At 32.0% G+C, this 16,206-nt stretch overlaps 2 protein-coding genes across 2 annotated transcripts; one reads left to right on the plus strand and one right to left on the minus strand.

The window, feature by feature from the left end:
* The first annotated feature begins 1,837 nt into the window (after positions 1-1,837).
* On the plus strand, positions 1,838-6,195 carry LOC11420118 (2-hydroxy-palmitic acid dioxygenase mpo1). The gene is made up of 4 exons (XM_003613817.4): positions 1,838-2,375; positions 5,393-5,455; positions 5,530-5,601; positions 5,888-6,195. The coding sequence occupies exons 1-4, from the start codon at positions 2,019-2,021 to the stop codon at positions 6,002-6,004; spliced, it is 609 nt and encodes a 202-aa protein (XP_003613865.1). The 5' UTR covers positions 1,838-2,018; the 3' UTR covers positions 6,005-6,195.
* A 2,426-nt stretch (positions 6,196-8,621) lies between these two features.
* Positions 8,622-10,279, minus strand: LOC11420119 (NAC domain-containing protein 2). The gene is made up of 3 exons (XM_003613818.4): positions 9,970-10,279; positions 9,454-9,734; positions 8,622-9,123 (listed from the first exon to the last, which is right to left on the minus strand). Exons 1-3 carry the CDS (start codon positions 10,115-10,117, stop codon positions 8,770-8,772), a joined length of 783 nt encoding a protein of 260 aa, XP_003613866.1. The 5' UTR covers positions 10,118-10,279; the 3' UTR covers positions 8,622-8,769.
* Positions 10,280-16,206: the final 5,927 nt, after the last annotated feature.

A 16,206-nucleotide genomic window follows, 5' to 3' on the forward strand; every position in this document is an offset into this window, starting at 1 on the left:
ACCAAAGGTCAATTCAAAACAGAAACGTGTGAAAAAGATGCAAGAACATAAAACAGGGTATGCTGTCACTGGGCAATTTCGTTGATAGCGAAAAGTGGGCTAATAGCGAAATAGTTACAGGGAGTTTCGCTAATAGCGAAATCCTAGCGAGTTTTTCCCTTGCTGTTACGATTTCTGCACATTTTTCACCCAAAAAAACCAAATTTCATCTACCCAAATCTCAAATTTGATAGGAAACTTAATCTATGATTATTCTACAACCTGAACATCAATTCTTAACACAATTTCGATGGTTTCTACACTTTTCAATTCAAAAATCAATAATCAAAACCTAATCCCAATTATCCAACCTAAGAACATCAACATGTTAAATCACAAATTCAGAATCATAGGCTTAAGAAGATTGAATGTTAGTCCCACCTTTACCTTAGATTGATTGACAGTAAGGTTCTACAGACTTCTCATTCTCTGACTCTTCTCTTCTCTTTGTTTTCTCCCAAATCCTTGTTATCACGTAAAAACTATTCTAACCTAATTTCTCCTTTTTATATCACTAACCACTTCTCTTAATTCTACTTAAGCCCACTAAACTTCTTTAATTTCTAATTCATCCCCCAAGTCTACTTATTCTATTATTTAATTATATTCTAATAAATAATAAAATAAAATCACTTAATAAAATATCAACATACCACATAATCAAATAAATCATATAATTCGACTTTATCTCATTAAAATAATTAAATAAACAAATATAGGCTACTAATATATATATCAACTCATAACAAAATATCACTTATCAAATAAGTTAATTAAATTCTAGAAGAACAGACTCTAAACTCAAATAAATAAATAAATAAATAAAACAAATAATTCAAAGAGGGCGTTACACCCACCCACTGCTAGTCCACACAAAAACTAGTTGACCAACGACGATGGGATCATCACCTGTTCTCAAAACAACATAGTTAAGTCCATCAAAAAGTTTAACCTTCGTGTTCGCCCCTCATGTCCAATAGAACCAACAATATCACTCAAGCCATTCGTGACCCAGATTAGCACTCGACTATGCAAGCTGAATTTGATGCCTTACACAACAATAACACCTGGGATATTTCTGATTCCCCTTGATGCCCTCCCTACTTTTGTCTTATATAAAAAAAATATAAATGAGGTTTAGAGCCCTAATTGAAAACTAAAATTCTCTAGGTAAACAAATCCTAATGGAGTCTCCTAAGAGAGACCCAAAAAGAAAGGAAGGAACAAAGTCAAAAATTCTAAACAAATATTCAAGAAACATACCAAGCTTGGGTAAAACATCAAACACCTAGTTTGCTTTCTGAAAATATGAGCCCATCTAACCTACAATCTCCTCTCAGCAAGGGAGTAAATCTGAGACACAATATCATAACAAGGAGGGGTCAAAGAAATACCACCCCCCTTAAAGTGGAAAACAACTTAAGACTCATTCAACAATATAATCGAAAAATGTCCATAATGAATACAAATACTTATACCATGGAAGATTCACAAAGGTCCGACCTAAACAATAGAACATCTACCTAATTTAAGAGAGAAAGCAACAATAAACTCTCATTAACTATTGCGCAAAACAAATGAAAAACCCAAATCGGGTACACGCCCGAATCTACCCTACATTTGATTAAGAAACCCAAGTCGATTAGGTTTGTATTTTTCCGAACTTCAAAATATGATTATTTTTAGCATTTTTAATTATATTGTTTTAAAAAATGATTTTTTTTTTTTTTGAAGAAAAAAAAAATGATTTTTTTTACAAAAATTTAAAAAAAAAGAAATTTGATTATACCAAACCCTGTTTACGGGTTCCAATCATCCCAATTCCAACATTTATACCTCCTCGTACTCGTTGTCGTTTCTCTTTGACGAAAGTAACATGTTCTAATGTAATGTTTTTCACCTTCATCTTCATCCTTTGATTCCATTTTCTCAAAAAAATTCTCCACAAAAAACCCTTCAATTTCCATCCTCTGTTCTATATGGGAAGAACTGGATTATTTGATCTTGAAAAGCACTTCGCTTTCTATGGATCATATCACAGAAACCCAATTAACATAGCAATTCATGTTTTATTCGTTTGGCCAATTTTCTTCACAGCCCTTGTTTTTCTCTACTTCACCCCTCCCTTTTTCGACCTTCCCAATTTTGAGTTTTTACTATTTGGATGCAATTTTGTATTGGTTTGGAATATTGGGTTCTTGGTTACTTTGGTGTACTCTGTTTTTTATGCTAGTTTGGATCTGAAAGCTGGTTCTTTGGCTGCTTTCTGTTGTGTTGTTTGTTGGGTTGGTAGTTGTTTTGTTGCTCATCAACTTGGATGGTCTCTTGCTTGGAAGGTAAACAATCTTGTACTTTTGAGAATGCATTTTTTTTTATTCATATGTTGGAGACAGGTACATGTTTTCTTGTTCTTGTCTTTATTGTATCTTTGTAATTGTATGATTTGACCGGATACCGGTTGCTCTGGCTTCAATTGGGCTCCCTGCTAGTTGACTGCGGGATTGGTCCCCCAGATTGGACGTTCTTTGGGTGGATGCCGAGTTTTCAACAAAAGAAATTGTCTGACTTGACCATCAAATAAGTAACTTGTAGGAAATGAAATGACATTAGCTTATATATTGTTTGAGATAGGGGTAGAATTGAAATAGTTTATTGTTTCTCACTAAATGAAGCACAGACACTCCTCGGATTAGACGTGTCAGTCCCGGTGCCGGACATGTGTCGTGTCCGACGCCGACACATATAATTACACTGGATTATGTGATTTTCTCAAATTATCAGCAGTGTCTGGTGTTCGTGCTTCATAGATACTAAGCTATGTGAATCTTTATATCATGATAAGCCTAAAAAAAAAATTGGATTCCAAATACTGCTTTTGTTCAATGACAGAGAAACAGTTACAATAAGTAGAATTGATACATAAACAAGAATTTAAAACAAACTGAGGGGCATTCCCCTGTCTAAAGAACGAGCTATTGACTCTGGCTTCTTGCATTAATTCATGTGCTTCATAGTTATGATTTCACCTAATGTAAGTGACCCTAGCATTCCCCACTCTGGGTCGTATCTGTATGCAGTCATGGATCACTGCCTTAGTCGCCATCAGCCTACTCTTTTTGTTAACACAGTTTGCCACGGTAAGTGCATCTGTGGCTACAGTGAAGTCTCATAAACTTAATCTAATGGGAATGTGGGCAAAAGGTAAATTTAGATATATAGCCTGAAGTTAATCTAATCAAATGAAATAGTCCACTGTCTGGTCTTCAAACTATTACTCCCTCTTCAATTTAGTCCATCAAGTGTAGAAATCTACTAAACAGTCCTTTAAAGCATTCCTCCATCCATTTTGTTTGACCCTATGTTAGTTTGGACCTTTTGAGAGGTGTTAAACGCTATGTTGGCACTCCCTCTCGTAAGTGGACCCTAAACTCATCGGGTTGGTCCCTAAAGTTTTGAAAAAATGTCACTTTGGTTCCAAAATGTTCAAAATACATATTGAAGAACAGTGGATAATTACACCAATTTGGCTCCCTTCAATGGCATAGGTATTATCTTAACAAAGGGAAGAAGTTACAGATCCCGCAGTAGAGGGGCTAAAAACATGCTACTTTTTCCCCTTGTTGGGCTAGAACCAAAATTGAAGGACTGGACAGAAAATGGGTGTCTGCAAAACAAACTTGAAGTATGTAGAGAGAGGAGAAATATTAGGGATTGTAGTACCAAATTAGTGCATTTCACCTCTTCTCTTCAATCTATTATTAAAGGGACTAAAATGATGTACTTTTAAACTTTAGGGACCAATAAGATGGATATAGGGAAAATTTGATTCCACATAAGAGAGAGGGAGTACCAACATGGAACATAACACCTCTCAAACTAACAAGAATAGTTTAGAGATTGTTTACTAGGTTTTTATATTTCGAAACACCTTATTGGAAAGAGAATGATAGTTCAGAAAACAATCTGGCGGTTTATTCTTCTAATGAGTGAGTAGATGCCATTGATTTATTTTGAAAGCCAATTTTTTTGATGAAATCATTTCGAGTGAAGCTTTTCTTTGCAATGGTTTCTCCTTAAGTTCTCTTCTGTCTTACTCTATTACTTTTATTAGGTTATTCTCCATTTTATTAACTCTTTTTCAATAGAAGTCCGAAATCTTATTGGTCTTCTACTTCCATGACCAAACTACAATAGCCAATATTAGACATTAGTGCTAACTTTTACATAATTAGTTTCTGATCTTACCGTTTTTGGTGGATCGATCTGTTTATTTATCCATTTCAACATTTGTGTAGTATATCTCCATTTTATCGATTTTTATTTTGGTAACTTGTATGAATGGTCACTACTCTTTCACCTCCATCTGTTGATAATTAGCATCTTACAAGTTACAAATGAACTTCTATTTCATATGCTTTTATAGGTTCTAAATACCTTTATATACTAAGCTTCTAAGTACAATACCTCGTAACTTCTATTTCATATACTCTTGAAGGTATTTCATATTCAGAAGCTTTGTAAGGATATAAGGTTCTAAATACTAAATACCTTTGATTTCAAAGCTTCTCGCAACGAGTTCAAAATTCACTTTCTTATAATCTCATCAAAACAAAATACTTTAAGCAGTTACATGTGGAAATTCTACCATTTGCATTCCTGATGTTGGAAATTCTGGCAGAGGTTCTGATTACATTTTTTTGTTGTTTAGGATGAGAAGCAGATAATAGAACTATTATACTTAAATTACTTATATAATAAACATATCATGCAAACTGTCCATTGCATATATTTTTACTCAGATCATGACACAACCCTTTTCCATCTTCGATTATTTATGTATATCTCAAATTATCTCTTAGGATTGGTTTCATATGTCCTTATATTTCATGATTTGGTTTCTCATTTCATTAGGATTATGAGTCTGGTATTGGTATATGTAGGAATTAGACAATACTATATGTTTTGTATCACAACATATAACATCAATTTATACAAAATATTATTGTTGACGGCCTTTTTTTAATCTCAATAAGTTCAAAAAGAATTACATAGGTTGTGAATTTGTCTATTATCATTTAGCCAATTTCTTTACAGGCTGCCTCAAAATTACAATTTTATCTCGAAATTATGTGACTTCCTGAATATTTGTTTTATTTCTTGTGTATAGAATCATCAATTGTTTCCTGGACAGGTAATACATGACTAATACTGAAACTAAAAAAAATAAAAGAGAGAACTTATAAATTTTTTATTTTTTTTCATGGAAAAAATACTTGTTTGATGCATACATAAACATCAACGTAACTTTTTGCTCTTTGATCTCAATTCTCAAACAATCTCATGTTATGTATAGATTGTTCTGGTGACTCAGCTAGTATGTTGGATAGGACAGTTCATTGGTCATGGAGTATTTGAGGTAAGTTTCTTCTACAATAACTCAATTCCTCACTTATCCTTTCATATATGCATCTGAGATTTCTTTTCCCGCAGAAACGAGCACCTGCTCTTTTGGATAACCTCACCCAGGCCTTAGTAATGGCTCCTTTCTTTGTATTGTTGGAGGTATTGGACCGAAATTCTTTATATTTTTCCTGATATTGTTTGTTCTCTTGCTTGGTATGGTCGTCATTCCTTACTATAGTTTTATTTGCTCAAATTATTCAATGTAGAACCGATATTCATATTAAAGACGTGTCTGGTGTTTGTCACATGTTGGTTTCGGACACCGACACATGTGGTTCAATAACTTCTGTTCTCTTAAATTATTACTGGTGTTTTTGTCAATGTCTGGTGTCTGTGTCGGTGCTTCATAATCACGTCTAAATGTAAGGCTATTTGTTTGTTGCAGGCTCTCCAGACTGTATTTGGCTATGAACCATATCCAGGATTTCATTCAATTGTGCAAGCAAAAGTTGAAGCTAATATTGAGGAATGGCAAGAAAGTAAGCAGAGACTAATTTCATAGCTTCTGCTTGGATATGTGTATATTTAATGGTTTGATGTTAAACAATCTTTCCATCAACACAGGAATAATAAAAAGTTACAGATGATCTTGTATATATTACAATGGTATATATGCTTTTCAGGATAATTCCTCAATTGTTTTCATATAAATTATATTTATACCATGGATTGTTTTCATATAAATTATATTTATACCATGGTTATGCTAAAATATGTTAAGTGAATAAAGAAATTCATTGGCAGTGAATGAATGCATGCTTGAATTGGTTAACAAACCAGATTGTATATATACGAGTAATGACACTTCATATTTTATTTGTTTGTTTGCAATAATAGGTGAATATTGAGGTAAGGTGCCCAAATTTATAGATTATGGGAACGGATACTCTCAAGTGAAATTTTTTGCAGTGAAATCTCAGTCACTCGTTAATTTCTATTACATGCAGTCAAAGTCATTGAAAAATAATTGAATGATGAGATTCTCACGCGAGAGAATCTCATCCCGTAGATTATGTATTCATGCACTTAATGGTGAAATGAGCAATCGGAAAACATTCCCCTGGCTTTGATATCCTCCCCCTACTACAATTTCTTTTACGGTGGTAAATGCCTTTTTGAAGCAACAGAGGTGTGGCAGACTAATAACTTTGCTATATGGTGTACTAAACTACCTCGCACGACCATGCACAAGAGGCTGGGAACGACGGCGTATTCCAGCCTCATTGTGGAGGTGCTTGTGGTAAAGAGGGAATCATTAACGTTTTAGAAGTCGTAAAAATATGGTTTAGAACATAGTTCGGAGAGGTAAATAGCAATTGTGTTCCTTAACATAACCTTAGCTAGCATTAATATGCACATACATGGAGTTGATTTCTATGTATGGACTTGAAATCGAGTCCACACATCGACTCGATTTTAAGGAAGAGTCTTGGCACAACAATAAAGTTGTTATTACGTGACTGAAATGTCACAGGTTTAAGTCTTGAAAACAATCTCTTGTGTAAAAAATAGAGAAAGGTTGTGTACAATACATCGAATGGTGAGACCCCTTTTCGAACTCTGCGTATGCGAGAGCTTTAGTGCATCTGACTACCCTTCCCTTTTTTTTACATGGACTCGAATTATCAGTCCGGATTTTCTCCGTTTAACTACTCGTTATTTATTTTTCATGAGATAGATAGACACAAGTGGAAGATTAGTACATCACATTTTATTAAGTGAATCATGCATCTCACTAAACTTTCACTTATGTTTATCTCTCTTATAACTAAAAAGTGAATGAAGTGTAGCTAAATCAAAACATATCCAAACTCGATTTACATGTACAAAGAAATATTTCATCTCACCCACTTGGTGTACTAGACTAAACATCCCTAAAATTCTAATCCATCCAAATTATATTACGACTTATTCAAATGATTGATTTGCTTAACTTTTCTACTTCAATAAATTTAATTTATAAATTATGTAACACCTTGCTTTCTGACTAAGAAAATACAAAGATTTGTATTATTTTTTTGGTACAAGGAGTTGTATTATTATAAGTCTCAAATCAGATGGGCATGCCTCAGCAGCCGCAATACAACTACCAAACAACGCATGCGCATTATACCGACCTCTCTAACACGTCATTCCCTTTATGGTCACCATTTGATATTTTATTTTAATTGTTTGATGTTAACTTTCCGATTTTTCGAGAATAGACGTTGTAGTAATCTGGAGTCTGACACGAGGTATGTTAAGCCTTGACCAACAATTGTTTCTTTAAGCATACAAACTCGGATTTATCTAAACGATTTAATTTTGATGTTAAATTTCCAATTTTTAGAATAGACGTCGTAGTAATCTGGAGTCTGGTAGGAGGTAAGTTAAGCACGGACCAACACAATTGTTCTATTCAAACATCAAACATAAATTTTCTCGAACACTTCATCATTTGATTAAGCTCGTTTACCATTTGAGTTCGATCATTGAGTTGTCTGATGATATTTTATTTTGTAACCATTACACACTGCCGTCATCATTTTGGATAAGCAACACGAAGTACAAACATTAAATTAACTACTATTTTGATATAACTCATTCTTAGCTTCAATTATTGACTAACAATACTTGCAATTGTTTCCTTTCTTTTTGGTCAATTGTTTCGTACGTCACATTAAATTATCATTTCTAATAAGAAAACGGGTGCTTAACCGTTAAATGATTCGTAAGCATGACATAGGAATTCAGTTTGAATCGGATCACAATAGGAATGCCATTCCACATTTGGAACTTAAATCAAATAATAACCAATTAACTTGTCGTTTTATATAATTAAAATGTTCATTTTTTTAGGCATGACAAACTTGACCGATTTTTAGTAGAGTCTATCATCTAAATCTCGTTTCTTTTCATCTACAAGATTCGAATATAATATTTTGTTTAACAAATGCGAGTCTTATTCACTCGAACCGATGTAATATTAATGCCAACGATCAATTTTTTAACATTATCTTTTCATGACTTTTATTATTATTTTTTAAATGATTTTTTTATGTCCAAGTCTTTAAAAAAAAATATTCAGCCAATAAAAAAAATAGAAAAACCTATAACTAATATTCTGTGGGACCTATCAGTTTGAATATAACTGAAAATTCATTCATTGGTTGATGTAAAATAATATATATTTCTACAAAGAATCTTCAAGATTATTATTATATTGGTAATGCTTATCGTCATACCCAAATAATCCATTAATGTCATTTTCTATTCTTTTTTTGGTTATTATTCCCTTTGATCAAATACTTGGTTCCCAAAGCTGCTATTTTGTTTCACATTGTACTTCTCTAAACCAGCTGCATAAGTGGGGTCTATTGTTCCACCATGTGCTGTATTAATTTGAAATTCAAAGGTTGAATTATATGATCCATCTGATAATATTTGTGATATTGGTCCCATATAATCCATATCCAAAAGATTAGTAAGAGAACATGTCCTTGGAAATTTCACTAATTCTTGTTCATTATCATCATTTGTTTGTGTCATGTTGATTTGATTTGTTGGGTAGTCTTCATTTGTCTCCAATGATTTTGTGATGTTCTTCTTCTTATAGATCCTACATAAGACCCAATCATCTAGCTGATGACACATGAACACAAAGGCAAGGTTAGTTCATCTAGCGAATCAGAGAGGAATATCAATTAAAGACGTCCCTTCAAATTAACAAAATTCTAAAATGATTTCTTGAAATTTAAATTTTCGATCTGACAAGGTTTACAAGAAAATTTTAGATGCTAAATTGGCCGATCAAAAATATTATTTGATCGAATATTTTAATTTTATAAACTAATTTAAAATTTCTTTAATTTGAAAATCAAACTGCTCGACTACTACAATTTCAAGACTAATCAAATGATTTATTCAACAAATCTTGAAATTCTAAAAGCTATATAGGGTTAAAAGGCTTACCCTCATGGACCCAATTTGTCTATTAGCTTGTCTTCTTGATCCAATTAACCTATATTCATGCATAATCCAATCTGTCTTGATTCCCTTTGGTGGTCTACCCTTGTAAAATACCAAAGCTTTCTTAACTCCAATATGCTTAGACCCACTAAAGATTGATTTATCTGTTCCAGTAGCTTTCCAATAACCAGAAACAGTTGCTCTATTTGGTCTCACCCCATTTGGATACTTTCTTTCTCTTGGAGTAAAAAAATACCATTCATTTTCTCCAAAGCCTGATTTATCTGCATTTCACTATGACAAGTTAATATTGAAAAAATACATCCAAACCCCTACATATTAAATTGATATGCACTATTTGTATAAAAAAGTTTTACACATACGTCCAATCACAACTGACTGCATAAACAATATAATTTATAGATATATTTTGATGAAAATCATTGGATGCATGCGTAGAAATTTTTTACACCGACATATGCATATCAATTAAATACGATAAGGAGATAACATATGTACCTGGTAATTCCCATGGATCAAATTTATAGATATCAACTTCTGGAATGATAGATGCAGGACATGGTTGTGATGTTGCTTGATTACAAAGATAATACACAATTAGCTCCTCATCAGTTGGATGAAACCTAAAGCCAGGTGGGAGTTCCATTGAGTAAAATATTGAGAAAAATAAGAAACTATAGACTAATAATTTTCTTGGCTATTTTCTTTAGGAGAAAAATGTTACTAAGAAATTAATTTGAGAAAAAGTTGTTAGGAAATGATATTGTAAAGGAGGGTTCAAAAGAAATCAAGGTGTTTGAAATGTTTGCAAAGAGATTGATGCCCCTTTTATCTTTGAGGTTTTTTGTCGTTTGTGTAGTGTTGCATGGATTTGATTGGTTCATAGAAAGACTTTTTTATGTTACCTTAGAATATGCGTTACAAATTAAGCTCATGCTATGCTCCAATCAGTGACTAGAATTTCCTCACATATCTTTTTAATGACTTTTTCCTTTTTTCTTTTTTGAATAACACTAGTTAGGTCGACTTTATCCACATAAGGTTGTATTCAATGCTTTGGAGGAATATTATTAGCATATTGCATATATATAAAGTTTTGTATAATTGTTTAAGTTGATGTCAGCGAAATTAGTTTTTTGAATTCTTAGATCATTACAAAAATATGGTTGTTTTGTTTGGTAGTAATAGAATAATCTTTAAAGATGTTCTCGTGAGCTTAGCTTAGTTGGTAGGGACAATATATTACATATTTAAGATCTAGAGATCGAACTCCAACAATAAAGAAAAAAAAACAAGAATAATCTTCAAAGATATCAAATTATTTTTGTTTGAGTGGTAAGCAGTTCGATTCTTATGTATATACATGGTCTTGTGTTTAGTCAATGGATTTTGCATATGCAATTTTAGTATCTTAGTAATCTTGAAATATGTTATTGATTTGAGATGGTGGGTATTCTGGTCAAAAAATTTGAAAATCATATGGGAAAACATAAAAAATAAATAAAAGTTGGTATTTTTTAACAAAAGTTGTTCTTTTATTTTTAGAATAAAACTTATAGATTTTCTAGTCATGATTTTTTTTTGTACAAGGAAAATGTAAAAAAATAATAAAAAATAGAAGACTTAGCAGCTCGGTGCCTAAAAACTTCAGAAGAGTCTGCTAACAAGATAACATCTAGTTGTAGAGGAAGAGAAGTCCATATCTTCAAAGTGTCAATGTTTTCAGCCTCGTATTTAGCCAGCTAATCGGCATATTCATTCTCTTCCTTCGGTGTATGGGAAAAGAAAAACAACCAATGAAGAGATGAGAGCTTTTTAATGAGTGAAAGAATAGTCCTATGAGGATGCAATTCATTCCGATGATTAACATCAATCAAATTCAAAATAGCTTGAGATTCAGATTCCAAAACAATAGACGTCTGATATCCAAGATCCCAGATCGGTTGAAGGCCTCGTCACGATTTAACTAATAATAATAATAATAAGTTATGTGTTCACCATATTGTTTCATCATAATTTCACAATTAAATATTAAGTAAATCGTATAACCTTTTTCATGTGGTACAATTGGTGGTGATAAAAGACATTTTGAGGTTCTATCTTGTTAAGAATTTGTTGCCCACCCAACACAGTTGAACTATTCGTATTAGTTATATCTTTAGAAAAAAAATTCTTGTACAAAAGTTTTTGCTAAATTGAAAACTAATAGTTCCTGCCAATTTATTACATTTAATAAATCTCTTTCATGTTTATCATCTACTTTATTAGACGGTGTTTTAGACATGTCCTTTTAAAGGACTTGTTTTTTCCTTTTTGTTTCATTTTACTTTTTCCTTTTATACAAAAAAAAAAAGAAAAAAAAAAAAGAGTAAATTATGTAAACTTCGGTGTTCGTTATTATCATATTAGTTTTAAAACATTGACTATAGCATATTTTTTTTTGAGTGGTGGCCGAAGTTTGAACCTTGGATTTTACATATATTATACATTGTCCATATTAACTGAGTTAAGCTCACAAGGACTATAACATTTGAATGTATTAGTGTCTATACCTACTTATTTGTAATACATTTTTTTGACAAATATTTGTAATACTTTTTTATTTAAATATCATTATAATTCCTATGATTATAGTATTATTCCCTCAAAATATGTTCCTATGATTGTAGTATTATTTTTTAATAAGTTTTTTTTGTCAGTCCCAACAAATTCAATGATTATTGATTTTAGTCTTTCATGCTATGTGTGGATTTTATAAAATTATGTGATCCAAAAGCTGACGTCAAAGACTAAAAGCAATAGTTTTTAAATTTGCAATGATAGAGTTCCAACAAAAAATTTACATAAACTAAAACTAAAAAATATTAGAATTACCCTAACTAAAATCATATTTAAATCACTTTTTCATTAAAAAAAAAAAAAAAAAAAGACTATAGGGAAGCAAGTGTGAATGGAAGATGCAACCATCAATATATGTCAACCACAAAATCACTAGTTCTTCTACAGAGTTGCTAGTGTCACATAGTACAAGGTAGTTATCCTTGTGACAACTTTTTTGACATCCCTTGCTTCAAATTCCAAAGGAGTAAAGGATCAATATGTCATGCTTTCCTCCAATTGTAACCAATATTGTCAAAATCACGTTTTAAAATGTGAAATTCGTTTAGATGTGATTTTTGGGTTAAATCAATGGTAAAATTGATTTTGTGAAATTGAAATTCAACCCAATTTGAGTGATTTTACTTGTGATGTGTTAATTTATTTCAATTTTACTCGGTTTTGAAGAACTTCTCTTTCTTTTTTGTGTTTCTTTTATCTTTTAAAAACTTTAAAAACTTAGTAAACTTTTTTTTTTATATATACTTTGATGATTTGGTAGAATTATTAACGTTGCTTGATACAAGTTTATGATCAAGACTCTTTATTATGGCGATTTGGTATTTTTTATAATTAAGTTGAAATTTTCAGTTATTAACAGGGGTGTTTTCGGTGCAGTTTACTTCGGTTTTTAGGTTAAAAGTCATCCGAACTGTAAGATAAAAAAAAACATGGGGTTTTGTTTAATTCGGTTGACTTTTAAAATAAAATCCAAACAAAACCAAACCAATACACTTTGGTTTGGGTTGGATCGATTGGTGTGTTTTTCTCGAGACAACACAATTTTTTGTTTTCGACATTAAAATCGAGTTAAAAAGGTAAAACACAACATATTTTCAACAATATTTCTGACAATGTTTTTACTTTCATCCCACGTTACAATTTCATTTTCACCAAACAACATAAACCAAATTAAAAAAATGGACAAAAAGTAATTCTATTATGTAAGAAATATAAAAGACTAAGACTTTATCATTCTCTAAAAGTTCAAGTAGCACATAACTATATTTTTGAAATAAAAAGCAAAGAAAAAACTTAACGTGGGAAAAAATATGTCATTTTATAAAAGTTTTCATTGATTTTCTATGAGTATTGGTATAGGTGACATAGACTTAATTAATGTTTTTTTTATGTTGCGGTTTGGTTTGATTTGGTTCGGTTGATAAAATAAAAACCGCAAACCAAACCAAACTATGCGGTTGAATACAAAAATAATTCAAATACATCCAAATCAAATGCGGTTTCTTGCGATTTCGGTTTGGGTTGGTTCAGTTTGTGATTTTTTTTCTACTGAATATGTATGCAATGTATTTTTAATAATACTTAAATATGAGGTAAACTCCCTCTCAAAAAAATATGAGGAAAACTTGTCGAGATTACGAGTTGATTCTACTACATAAACAAAAAAGTTCATTTAAGAACTCGGGTTTGACAACCTTAATTGTAATTTTTTTTCTTTGAAATCTAGAATGTCTATTTTGATCCTAAAAATATTTTCATCATGAACGGTTGCTTCTAGTTGATTAATGAAATATAATAATGACACCTAGTTTATAGAGAAAAATAGTGACACTGATTAATATTTTTAACTTGGCTTAATTGCACTTTTCCCCCCTATCTTTTGCTAATTGTGCGATTTTGCACCCCATCTTTTTTTTTGAGCGATTTTGCACCCCATCTTTTTGCCCCCTTTCTGATTTTGCACCCCATCTTTGTGTTCAATTGCACTTTTGCCCCTTATCTTTTTGCTAATTGTGCGATTTTGCACCTTCTCTTCTTTTTTTTGAGCGATTTTACACCCTATCTTTAGCCCCTTTTCCTCTCTTTTAATGATGATTTTGAACAAAACACAATTGACAAAAGATGGGGTGCAAAATCGCTCAAAAAAAAGAGGGGGTGCAAAATCGCACAATTAACAAAAGATAGGGGGGAAAAGTGCAATTAAGCCTTTTAACTTTACCTTTTGTTAGCTTAAGTATGATATATCAAAATACATTTTCTTTGAAAAAATTAGTAAATATAAGTGTGATCAATTAATGAGAGTTGCATCTAATGAAAGGAGCCAAACTCTCATGCAATCAATAAACACCCTTGATTCCATCTTCACACTTCACAACTATGTCGTCGTTGCGAGTTGAGCTCCAAATGTTTGTATCATATAGGATGTCTAATCGATGGAGGGATAAAATTCACTTAACTTGAAATTTGAGATAACCAAAATTCTAAATTTTGAAATAATAAATTATATTTTAACATCAAAATTTTGATGTCAAATACAATATTCTTTGATTTTTATATCTAATTGTAAAATGTATATTATAGAAGATAAAAATTAAGAGAGATAGAGAAAAATATATGGTGTCTCATATAGTGTACTATATTTGATATGATGTTCAAATACAACTCTTTGCTTGGATGGTCCTATGCGAATCATTGCGGGTGCAAGCTCCCCCACCTTGTTTTCAACAAATTTCCCTTAATACTACATATGTTTTTCCTTATTACTTAAAACTTTTGGTTGTGTGACAGTGTCTTTGGTTAAAGGAGATTGATTTACACATGACCATAAGAGATGGTCAAAGAAGGTGTAACAATACTACCGTGGTTGTTGATAGTGGTTTTTTTTATTGTTTTTCACTAGTGCATTGTGATGTATCCATAAAGACGCTCCAACGCTCAAGTTAACGAGGTCTCAAGGTGCTTTGAGGATTATCTCTGAATGAGAATATGTACATATTTTTGTGGTGGGTTGATATATTTATAGATTCCTAGATGGCATATGAGTGTGTGTTTGTTTGTGCATGTATGTGTATTTTGATGGTTGTATTGTTATGGGGAAAATGTCAAGTGACTGCTTGATTTCTTAGAGTGCTAATATTGTCTTTAAGCATCTTATTTGGTGCTTCATGACTTTATGTTGGAACATGTGATTTATAGATGTCTTTAGGCGTCTTATTGGGCTTTAAATTTGTTAGTAGATCTTAGTTTCGAGGAGTGGACCTTAAACTGGTCTACAATAATAGCCCCTCAAAGTGTCACCTCATTGCTTGAGGTGGGAACATAAGGTAATTTGCAGTCTTTTGAATTCAACGGTTAACTTCAAGCGGTCATCTTTGTGGAGTATGAGACCGAGCAATGATCATGTTTGGATATGATATGTCTTAATGTTGTCAAAGGACGTGTCTTTTAATTTCAAGGGGATTCTTAAACTTAGTGTTGTCTTTTTCTTTCCATCGTGTTTGGAGTATTGGGTTACTCATCAAGGGGGAATTAAATGATGATGATGCTTTTGAGGAACACTGTCTCATTTTTAGATAGAGTTGAGTCGTAGATTACATGTTTATAGATATTGGATCTTTGTATGGCAAGAAATGGGGAGTTGTCATTTCACTTCCTTTGTCTGTGTGAATATTATATTTTCCCTTCAAGTTGTTCTATTGTCTTTTTCTCTTTAGGAGTTCCTTCTTGTACCGCCAATGAAAAGAAAAACCTGCCTTGAAGAAAAGAAAAACATACTCTAGAGAACAATAGGAGGAGAAAACATGCCTTGAAGCTCTAGATATTTGACCTTTTTCTTGTACCGCCAACTTTTTGAATCAATATAAGGGTGTGTAAGAATCTCTATTTATAGGCATCTTAGTTTAAAGATTAAGTTATGATTTATGGTTTTTTCCTCCATTCTAGCTTGAAAAACAAGCAAATGATGCATTCTGCCCACAACAAAAGTGTATAGGCACATAACCCCATGTGTAGGGGCGTATTACACATCCCTGAAGCACAAGTGCTCTTTCCCCATACACAAGGGCGCATTACACAACCTCTCAAGGGAGAATTCTTCAATTTTTCGTCCTTTTTTGA

The sequence above is a fragment of the Medicago truncatula genome, chromosome 5 (assembly GCF_003473485.1).
Source record: "Medicago truncatula cultivar Jemalong A17 chromosome 5, MtrunA17r5.0-ANR, whole genome shotgun sequence".
In the NCBI taxonomy this organism is placed as follows: domain Eukaryota; kingdom Viridiplantae; phylum Streptophyta; class Magnoliopsida; order Fabales; family Fabaceae; genus Medicago; species Medicago truncatula.

Excerpts from the sequence above, each read along its gene's own strand:
- LOC11420118 (XM_003613817.4), top strand. The coding sequence starts at position 2,019 with ATGGGAAGAACTGGATTATTTGATCTTGAAAAGCACTTCGCTTTCTAT. Across the intron at positions 5,456-5,529 it reads TTGGTCATGGAGTATTTGAG|AAACGAGCACCTGCTCTTTT; the intron begins GTAAGTTTCTTC and ends CTTTTCCCGCAG. Across the intron at positions 5,602-5,887 it reads CTTTCTTTGTATTGTTGGAG|GCTCTCCAGACTGTATTTGG; the intron begins GTATTGGACCGA and ends TGTTTGTTGCAG.
- LOC11420119 (XM_003613818.4), bottom strand. The coding sequence starts at position 10,117 with ATGGAACTCCCACCTGGCTTTAGGTTTCATCCAACTGATGAGGAGCTA. Across the intron at positions 9,735-9,969 it reads TGATCCATGGGAATTACCAG|ATAAATCAGGCTTTGGAGAA; the intron begins GTACATATGTTA and ends AGTGAAATGCAG. Across the intron at positions 9,124-9,453 it reads GACAAATTGGGTCCATGAGG|CTAGATGATTGGGTCTTATG; the intron begins GTAAGCCTTTTA and ends ATGTGTCATCAG.